This window comes from Glossina fuscipes, unplaced genomic scaffold (genome assembly GCF_014805625.2).
Source record: "Glossina fuscipes isolate IAEA_lab_2018 unplaced genomic scaffold, Yale_Gfus_2 112, whole genome shotgun sequence".
NCBI classification, from domain to species: domain Eukaryota; kingdom Metazoa; phylum Arthropoda; class Insecta; order Diptera; family Glossinidae; genus Glossina; species Glossina fuscipes.
Window position 1 is genome coordinate 1 of NW_023998455.1, and position 11,318 is coordinate 11,318.

General features: G+C 32.3%; 1 protein-coding gene across 1 annotated transcript; it reads left to right on the forward strand.

Annotated features, from left to right (window-relative positions):
* The first annotated feature begins 1,368 nt into the window (after positions 1 to 1,368).
* On the forward strand, positions 1,369 to 10,470 carry LOC119639455 (dihydrolipoyllysine-residue succinyltransferase component of 2-oxoglutarate dehydrogenase complex, mitochondrial-like). Its single transcript, XM_038036839.1, has 7 exons — positions 1,369 to 1,474; positions 1,784 to 1,872; positions 1,931 to 2,041; positions 8,092 to 8,640; positions 8,704 to 8,848; positions 9,963 to 10,268; positions 10,336 to 10,470. Exons 1-7 carry the CDS (start codon positions 1,400 to 1,402, stop codon positions 10,468 to 10,470), a joined length of 1,410 nt encoding a protein of 469 aa, XP_037892767.1. The 5' UTR covers positions 1,369 to 1,399.
* Positions 10,471 to 11,318: the final 848 nt, after the last annotated feature.

The window sequence follows — 11,318 nt, forward strand, 5'->3', positions numbered from 1 at the left end:
CTTTTATATGTATAATGTTTTCATCATAAGACACTAAATGGCAAAATATTGCAATAATGTTGCAATAATCTTGCTACCGAAATGTCCTTTCTTATATATATATATAATATTTTTTTTGAAATGTTGATGCGCAAATGTTGCTAGCAAAGTAATTCATCTTATATATATGGTTTTTGCTACACGGGAAGTAAAGATTTCAAAATCACAAAAAACAAATAATACTTTTATAGATACATAAATACACATTCATAAATACATATTCCGCCTAAAAGCTTTTGGTTGATAATTAAACTTTTTATATTATAATATATTTTCTCTCCCATCTGCCCAGTAATTGACACGATTCTTTCTCTGTCTCTCTCTCTCTCTCTCTTTAACGGAAATAGTGCTCTCACAAAATTTTGGTTTTTATTGCAATTCGAATTTTATCAGAGGCCACTAAATGACAAGATGGTCTAATATTTTATACAAAATTTAAACTACGAAATTATTAGGGATTTTTCTTTCTACTATGAACTACTTAGCAATTGTGTGACAGCTTGATCTTTGATCCTCCTTTTTTTGCACAGGCAAATATTCTGTCAATAGTTTTTTAATATGACGACGGATCGGATCTCAAACGTCTGCAAAGTAGTAGCATAAACAATGTATTTTTTTGTAAATATGCGCCACGGTACAGATGTGAGCGCATATGCACGAAAGTAACCAAACCGTGGGTATATTTGTCCGTTCGTCAAATGCTTCGATATATATTCCAGCGAAAATTTTTATTTCAAAAGATATGGAGACATTTTTTATTACTTAAAAAAAATTATGTTGTAGGAATAATTTTAATTAAATATTTGCTTACACATATGTTGAACATATTTGTGTAACGTTCAATATTTTGAAATTTCTTCACAATTGTTCATGGAATATATTTTGATAGATGGGTATAAACTTTAAAATACTTCAATAACAAACAAACGTTTGTCTATTTACCTCCTGTTTGAGGATTTTCACCAATACAAGCTTATATATGTCCTTCATAGCCCATATTCATATTTAGAAACACAGATTTGTATGTGCGTTTGAGAGAGAATGCGACGTCATATCAAGAAGCTCTATAGAATCATTGCCCAGACAAATGATGGGAATGAAACAGCCAGCAGTCAAATGACTGTTAACTAACAGGGTTCCAGCTGTTATTGATATTCGGAACACAAAAAGTTCGTAATAATCTTCTAATTTGAATTTTGAACAAAATGTTGGACCATCTTGTCATTTAGTTGTCTCTACTTTTATGTAGATATATATGTATATGTACGCTTTGTTAATAAAACACCGGGCGGGAGAATATTAAAAGAAAGCATAAGTAAATTCGTTAGTTTCGCAGTTTCGTTTGTACCGTTAAGTTAAAATGTCCTGCTCCGTTTTGCAACGTTTAGCGTGTAATGTTTGCAGTTTGAGTAGACAAACAATATACCGGCATGAAGTAAGAAAAAGCAACCAAAAATATTCATAAAGTGGAACAATATTTTGTATATATATATACATGTATAATATACCTCTGTATGTACACATACGTACACTGTCGAATTTAATGCTTAAAATACATTACTAAAGCAAACTACAAATTGCCCTAACAACATCAAACGATTATGTAATGTGATAAAAAAAAAAAAAATTTGTGAAAAAAATGTGTGAAAATCATTCACGTAATAAACATAACACGTATATATACATATAAATTTAATTAATATTTAAAACTCGAGCATTACTTAAGAATTTATTGATTTTTCAGACTCAAGCAAAAACATTAATAAGCCAATGCTGCAAATTCTCCACTCGGCCGATTGTATTGCGCCTACCAAATGCAGCAAGCAGGGCTAAGTAATTGGAAAATTCTCTTTACTATGTATTGATTTATTCATAATATTTGCTTTTTAAGAATTTTACGCATTTATGGTCAACATAAAATACATACTTCAGCTGGTCTCTGGAGTGCACAGACAGTTAATGTCCCACCATTTGCTGATTCTATAACAGAAGGTGACGCTAAGTAAGATATTTTATATACTTTTAAAACATATTTGAAAAAAATTTTATCATATACTTACAATAAAATTTTATAGATTTCTTATGAAAGTCGGTGATCCAGTAACCACTGATCAAGTAGTAGCAGAAGTTGAAACCGATAAGACATCTGTGCCGGTACCTTCACCTTGTAATGGCACTGTTAAAGAATTTCATGTAAATGAAGGCGATACCGTTAAGCCCGGTCAAGCTTTATATACAATTGAAAAGTCAAATTAAAATGTTCCGAATTAATAATATTGTATTGAAATAATTTATGGAAAAAAAACAACTAAGATTAATTTTATTGAAATATTTAAAGTGAAAGTTGTTCACAAACTTGAAAGAACTTATCAAGAAAAAAAAAGTTTTTTCCTTCCCCAACGCTAAATAAATTCCTTTCCTTCTTTGGGATGGAAAGATTTGATAAGCTTGGCTCGTCCAACGTCTATCTAGTTATTTGCTAATTGAAAAGTAAAGAAAAGTCAACGAACAAATCATATGCCTGATCAAAACGAAAGCGCAGATCCCGGCAGTTCCAAAAGTCAGCTTAAATTTAATCCAACTTTTTTTTTGGATCTTTTTTCTTCCTGCTTTAAGTGCTTTAATTAAAATTTTACACCCTCTTCTTCTTCTTCTTCTTCTTGAATATTCAACTAATCTTTATTCCTTTATCTTTTTATTGATTATTCTAAAATGAACTTACTTCTGAAATCGGCTTTTTTATACCCTACACCGCTTATGTTACAGGGTATACTAGGTATGTACGTATGTAGCACGCACAGTTTATTATACCGATCGATTCAGAATCATAATCTGAATTGATTTAAGCCTATCTGTCCATCTGTCCGTCCGATGTTACATCCATGTAGATTTATATTCAAGCTACAAATCGCCATTTTTGAGAGATGTTATTAACATTCGCTACAGTGATATGTTTTGACCCAAGGGGGCGAACGCTATTGAAAATGGTACGGATCGGTCTACTTTTTCAACCACTTCCCATACAACGCCTTATTTTGAAAAGTCGTTATATGGAAAAAATTTGCAATTTTCAAAATTTCTCGGCAAAAGTGGCTGAATAGTTGTATGTCGGCATTACATATAAAGAAAACTGAAGTTCATGCGACAAGAAAGCATAATTTTCAATCCTTCATGATGAAAATTATATCGCAATTGTAATTTACCATAAAAAATATGCCTTTATATATAAACAAAATATAATTTTTGTCTTCTATAATAAAAATAAGAATTATGTTAGTAGAGTATTTAATGGTCCGATCATAATATAATATTCTTACCGGTTTTTGCTTATCTATTGTCCAAGTACGCAAACATTTGCGACTAATGGGTTACTTACTTAATAAGTTACGACACACAGACGAACCCACCGTCGCAACTGCATTTGTAAGACTCAGATCTCATAGCTACATACATACATATTTTATCAGTAGCAGGCTTTAAGCTTATTTAGACGTGTTCTCCTTTTTAGAGCGTCTACGGTTTTCTAAAACTGAGATTAAAATTTGAAAACTAGCTTAGTCTAAAGATGTATAGCATTTACGAATGAATCAGAAATAGTTGCGAAAAGAAAAATTTTGAAATCCCAGCAGAGAATGATTTATAAGTCGTTTTCATTAGATCCATGTAAAAGCCTTCCGCTAAAAGGTAGCTAATAAAATATTTTGCAATTTTCAAAACTTGGTTTATAACAATATGCACTGCGAGTCCAAGAGAGTCTTTCCAAGATGGATACAATTTTTTTTGGTTTATTGATTTTGATGAATATCTGCGCAAAATCAATGTCTACTATAGATCGACAAACTTTGAAAAACAGTTGAAAATTTAGAGCATTTTTGCCTTACATTATTATATAGTGCTGTATACGATTCTTATATTCCGAAACGAGTCTAAACAAATGTTTACGGCAGCTTAGGTCCATGTTTTTAGTCATCTTCAACAGAATGTAAAACTTTGATCTCAAAATTTTTATTGTCCTCAGTTGTCAATGGACTTAAGCAAAATATATAAATAATAATTTGGCTTTTGTTGATGCGATTTTTGCAAATAGCGGTGGATGCCGCGAGAGTTTGTAGTGTACGCACAATCCTCTTTTTACAGGATACAGACGCTCCCAAAAACTCGTGTAAAAAAATTCATGCAAAAAAATTCGCTAAAAAAAATATTGGCTAAATGGAACTGAAAAGTACTCTTAAAAATTTCATTTAAGAATTTATTTCGTGCTTACACCTTCTAATTCTTGGTAAAAAAAAAAAAAATATTACACTTTAAAAAACCAAACTAAATTGCGTAAAAAATACATACTCTATCCATTATTCGGGGAATCCTACCTCATGTACGCTTATAATCGACATAATCTAACCGAATTGTGAAAAATATAATATGAAGTCACAATGCATATTTGTGACAAGCGTGAATGCAAAAAATTCATAAAAACCTAAAAAAAAAAATTCATTAGAAAAATTCATGAAAAAAATTCGTTAAAAAAAATATTTAGAATATAATCATAGAATATTGAAAATCAACTTAAAACAAAAAAATTCGTATAAAAAGAGATTTTTTTCTTTTTAACTCGTTTTAAATCAGAATTACGCGTATTTGCGTTTATTGGGCATCATTTTTAGCCCGTACAATTATTTAAAATATTATTATTACTATTATTAGGCCTATGCACAAGATTTAATCATTTTATCTTTTGAAAGAGGCATTCATTGAGAAAAATTGCTACAATATCTATTAATTAGAATAGAATAGTTTCATTTTCTGCAACATTTTACAATATTTTTGGCAACATGGCGGTATCATGTCGATCCAACCACCGACCCATCTTTGCACTTCTTCAACTTTGCGGACACGCATGCCAGCTAAGCCAATGTTGCACTAATCTGGGCGGTTGGTAATCGCGAGGCGCCATGTTTGTTAAATATGCTGGGTGTGGCAGAACTTCCCATTCTAGTTGCAATAGCGTACTGTCGACAAGCGGCCAAATGACTTTTTCATTCAATTTGCGACGTAGCTATTTTCCTCCCTTTTAAACCCCTCTCTCGCCATTGCATGTAAACGTCTAGAAACAGTTGGCTCGTCAACTGCTAAGCTGTTCGAAAGTTTTTCGAGAGTTTATGCTAGGTTTTCGGACAACAAATCTTCCAATTTATGGTCCACTACTGCGAAACCGATAATTGAAATATGACGGACCGGCATCACCATAAGCTTCTGAACGTGTTTGATGGGTTTCAGCAGCATATATCTTCAAATCAAACAACAACAAAAATGAATATTGAAAATGTAATTTCGAGAGTTTCATGTCTAGCGTCAGCGTACCCTAAATGAATCAATAATATTAAATGGAAAACTGTTATTTTATGTAGAGGAGGTCAAAATCATCGAATTCAACCGTTATGTATACTGGTATTTCCAATTTCTTTATCATTTCTACCTGTAGAAATCGTTGATTAAAATTTTTGCAAACACCTACTATTATTAATTTAATCAGAGCAATAAATTCTAAGACGAAAGTCTTAAAGCTGTAGCATCATCTAAGGCTATCGGCGAATATTGAGATTTTAACTATTTAAAATAAAAAGTAATATTACTCTATCGGTAAGTTAAATGATTCGTTTTGTTTTCGTTTTCTGTGGAAAGAGACAATTATTCATTTTTCTGTTTTTATCCGCTAGCAGGCCTTTAACAGTGTTGCACTTTTTAGTCTAATTTGCTTAAAATTACTGGGTTATCTTAGTACACAACAAGAGATATATATCATCCTTCACAGTTCTACATTTTTAATGAATTTTTGTAATTACTTCTCTTTCTTTTCTAGGTAAAGTCTTCTAACAAATTGCAATTTGAATTTTTTGTGAGTTCTTACATCTGGTAATACTCATTCATAAAGAGTATATCTGTTATTTGAAATTTTTCATATTTCATTTAAGAAAAATACAAACATCTTAGCAAACGAAAAAAATAAAAACAGGAAATTTCAATTTTAAAGAACTCATAGAGTAATCAGATAAATTGGAAAGCAAAAAATAGGGAAGGAAAACCGTAGTTTGCTGGCTTTGTGAGAACAGGATTTTTGCTGTAAAAGAAAAATAGTTAATTTTATTTTAATTTATGATTTTGTTGAAAATAATTTAAGTACTTTTTTTCGCGAGGACAGTAAAGAACTTAATAAATTATGTTAAGTTTAAGATTATTAACCTTACGACATTTATCGCGTAAGATGCTTTCTATGAGAATGCAAACAGTCCATAGGCAAGAAGTAAGTAAAATTTTAATTGAACTCCTAAAGAACTTGAACAATATATTTCAATTCTAGGGAAAAGCAAGTGGCCTACTTCTTCAATATTCGAAATGGATTGCTACGTCAGCCGTCACTAACAATGCTAGGTAAATATTTACTTATCTTTGCATATTTGTGTGTCTTTTTAAATTTTACGATGGTTTTCCGATGATTTAAAAAAAATGAGAGAAATTCGGTAAGATGTCTCAGTGATGATTCGTCCTGATTGGTCTATGGTTTTATTGTTAATGTCGCTTACTTAGTCTTACCAGTATCGTCGTTTCCTTGCCTTCCGTGTGAAAAGTCCGGGCTTTTAAAATTTTATCCAATGGCAGTCTAATGGCACTTGTTTGCGTTAATTCTGACACTTTTCTCATTCAAGCAATGATTCTGATGATGTTTCTTTTTTTTTTTTGTATTTGGCACGATTGTGTCTTTATATTTTTTGTAGACGCAACACAAAAAATATCCCCTGTTCAGAAAACAAATGATAGCGTGTTATGTTAACATATTTTACATTGCTGTTTAAAATCATTTTAAATCAAAAATCAATGAAAATCATAATTTTATATCATATATTCGGACAACATTTTTTAGATGATTATTAACGAGGTAACAAACATCGGAGAATGCAATATTCTCAACATTCTCAAGATAAGCAATGTAATAATTAATGGAAGACTATTACAGTTCGCTTGCATACATGCTTAAATGCATCGGAGACCTCCTAAACTGCATTTAAGTTTAGCTAATGTGTTACTTTATTTATAAAGTTATAAATACCATCTTAATTGGTATGCGTCAACCGATGATTTATGTATAAATCCAGTAACTAGCAATCTGAACCATTTGCAAAACATAACTCAAATAAATTTAAGTTTGGAAATTTAGTAGGGAATGAGTATTCAATGTAAATTTCGGTTTGTAATTTGATTTATGATTTTTAGATTTTTAATTATCCACGGTAAGCAACGCATATACACTTCCGCTGGACGATGGCAGAGACAAACTGTTAATGTTCCGCCTTTCCCTGAATCTGTGGCTGAAGGCGAAGTTAAGTAAGTGATTAAAGTATATTTGGAATTTTGAAAGTTTTTCTAAGGAGTTTTTTTTTTTGGAAAATTTTAAAAAAAATACAAATTCAGCGAAATGTTTTCCTTATATAAGAATTATATTAGAGTTTTTGTCCCCACTAACGCGCAGACTTCCTACACTACAATCATTCGGGCATAAGTGTACATCTGAATAGCGGGACTCCATCCATCGGATGTCTGCCTTTCAAATAAAATTAAAATGGAATTCTGTACTTTTGGTTATCATCTTTTTTAGGCTAAGTTATCTTCTAGATAAGGGTAGCATACTGCACATGTGAACAGCGGAATTCCATCATATTTGGATATCTGCCTTTCCGATAAAATCACGATAACCGCTGTAAAATACTGTTCTGTACTTTTGGTTATCATCTTTTGTAGGTTAAGTTAGCTTTTAGGTTAGGCTAGCGTAGTACGTATGTTAACAGCGGAATTCCATCATATTTGGATATCTGCCTTTCAGATAAAATCACGATTATCGCTTCAAAATATGCTTCCGTACTTTTAGTTATAACCTTTTTTAAGTCAGTTGTTAGGTTGTCTAAAGAATCATTTGACTGAGGTCATTAGCTGGAATTGGAAATGAAAAAACTCGTCTAGTTATAGCTTTTATCTTACTTCGATTATCCCTTTCGCTTGTAGACTTTCTGTTCAAGTAGGACAACAAGTGAGCGTTGATCAGGTGATAATGGAAGTTGAAACGGATAAGACTGCTGTGCCAATACCGGCTCCATGTAATGGTATCATACGTGAGCTACTAGTGAAAGATGGGGATACTGTTAGGCCGGGGCAACCCGTATTTGTAATAGAACAAACAGAGGCTGGTGCTGCCCCAGCACCCAAGCCTGCTACTACCGCTGCGCCAGGCCAATCTCCACTAAAACCTGCTGTTGCAGCCGCTGCTAGAGCTCCAGCAGCCCCATCTCCTCCTAAACCACCTATCGCGGCAAAGGTACCTCCGCCACCCGTTGCCCCAGATCCTACTATACCGAAAGCTACTCTGCCGCCTCCAGAGGGTATGACACAGTTACAAGTTAAAATACCGCCAGCTCAGTATTCACGTGAAATTACTGGTACACGAACGGAACAACGCGTTAAGATGAATCGTATGCGCCAACGAATAGCATTGCGACTTAAGGAATCTCAAAATACGAATGCTATGCTAACAACATTTAATGAAATTGACATGAGGTAATTCATTTCACATTCAATCGCTGAATAGAACCGAAATATTTTAATTAATTATGTATTTAGTGCTGCGATGGAATTCCGTAAAACACATTTAAATGCCTTTACAAAGAAGTACGGTGTAAAACTGGGTTTTGTATCCATTTTTAGTAAAGCTTCTTCTTACGCTTTACAAGATCAACCGGTGGTTAATGCGGTCATCGAAGCCAAGGTACGTTTAATCTTGTTTATTTCCTTATTCTTACTATGAACTCTTCTCAGTGCAGTCATTACGAAATGACGGCCTTGACATACATACATAAGATGAAGTCTGTTAGGTTTGTAAGGTATAAAAATTTGCCTATGAAACTTAATTTATATAAAAAAAAAATCCATCAACATGACTAGAGTAATTAGTTTAGCTATGTCTGTCCGTGAGCTGGAAACTACGATTAGAAGTACGAGGTTAGCTCTTGCGAAAGAAAGAAACTGACCTGTATTTTGCATTTTACAAGTCCTGTTAGTTTAAATAGAAAATTGATTAAAATCAAGTCATGTTTTCATTAAAATTTTTTTGATATTTTTCCAAAAATGTTCACTTTAAAATTTTGGAGCTTATAAGTTGAACGTGTATTTCATCTCGAAACATTTACGGTCCCGGTTTGAAATTCGATTCACGTTCAAAAATAATTAAATAAGTTTCTCAACTTATCCCATACAATGCGTACGCACAGTACGTATCGATTTCCTCCATTTTACATTTAAATATCGGGTATATCAAGGTAACCTGCCCCTTCTTCATTTCTTTTCTGTTTTATAAAGTTTGTCCGCGTTTATGCGACATCCAGACGCCCTTGACGATCAAAGCTTGTCTATACGTCTGTCCGTCTTGCTTGCTTGTTTTTAATAAACAGATTGCACTTTTTGAGATATTTTCACCTAGCAGGACTTGATTTGTATTCACATTTTGTTATGCCGATCTATTCGGAATTACTTTCTAAATCGATTTAGGTTTATTTGAGCATCTGTTCGTTTTGTATTGTTGTGTTTAACCTACGAGCCGCCATTTTTAAGACATTTTGATGAAATTTCGTACACTAACATGGCCAAAGTATCACCGCTATTGAAAATTGTTTGGACCATATTTTTTTACTTACTTTGAAAAGTCATCAAGCAGCCGAAAGTGGGCCGAACCGAATCATTGTTAATAGCGATCATTTTCATTTTGAAAAGTTGTTATATGAATAACTCTACAGAACGAAGTGGTGGGGCCTTACTCCACTATAGGGTTTCTATTTGTTTTTTTGTATCCAAGAAAGAAATCTTATAAAATGTTTTCTTTTCAGGAAATCGTTTATCGTGATTATATTGATATTTCGGTTGCTATGGCGACTCCTAAAGGTCTAATGGTACCTGTTATTCGTAATGTCGAGTGTAAGAATTTTGCTGAAATCGAAATCGATTTGGCCGCCTTGGCTGATAAAGCACGTAGAAATATTATATCTGTTGAAGATATGGCTGGCGGTACATTTACCGTTAGCAATGGTGGAGTATACGGTTCTTTAATAAGTACGCCAATTATTAATCCACCTCAGAGTGCTATATTGGGTATGCATGGGGTTTTTGAGAGACCGGTTGCTATAAAGGGAAAGGTATTAATATGGCATCAATTTGATTTATTTTAATGTATGTGTGTGAATAATAATGAATAACTTTTAGGTTGTTATACGTCCAATGATGTACGTTGCTCTTTCTTATGATCACCGATTAATTGATGGCCGTGAGGCCATCATGTTTTTGCGTAAGATTAAGAGTGCTGTAGAAGATCCCAAAATTATGCTTGCCGGCTTATAAAAACCATATAGTAAAAGAAAAACTTCTTCCACACACGCCCGGAGAGGTATTCGTGTATATATATAATATAATAAAGAGTTTCAAAACTTTTTTCTTTTAATTTTAGATTATTTTATTATATAAATAATCATTATTAATAAATTACAAGCTGCTTGCAAAAAAAAAGCAAATGTCTTATAAAAGGAAAAAAAAAATCAAGTGCAGAAATTAGAAAATAATTTTTTTCCTTTTCCCCTTCATAAGTTTCTAAGAATTAAAATACTATTGTAAATTGTACTAAATATCTTATTTGTTTTGAGTAATGATTTTTATTGATTTCATGTGTTTTACATAAGATACCAGATATTTTCCCATAAAACATCATCTTTCTAAAGAAATATGTTTTGCTTAAAATCCAAAATCATCGAGCGCGTACTCGCTTTCCTTTAATTAATGCTTGCACAACACAAAAATAAATTACAATTGAAATTTTATGAAAATGAGATAATAGCATCATAATAATAAATATTCTTCTTCTTCTACTCAGCAAATCAACAACCGAAAATTCGCTGAGATGTTTAAAATAATAAGTATTATTTACAAGAATAGGTGTTACTAATATTGAAAATCACCAATCGCGTTATCGTTTATAAAATATCGTTGTCGTTTAATTTTGCACTGTATTTATTGTTGACAATGCTGTCATGATTTAGTTCGCGCTTAGGACGCGATGTGATCGGTCGGTTTCGTTTCTTATAAGAAAGAAAAAAGTTAAGTTTCATTTAAATTCTAATAAAATTCTATCGCAAAAAATTCCTTTAAATTGCAAATGATTTGTGAAAATTGATCGCTTTATTGTTATTCTTATT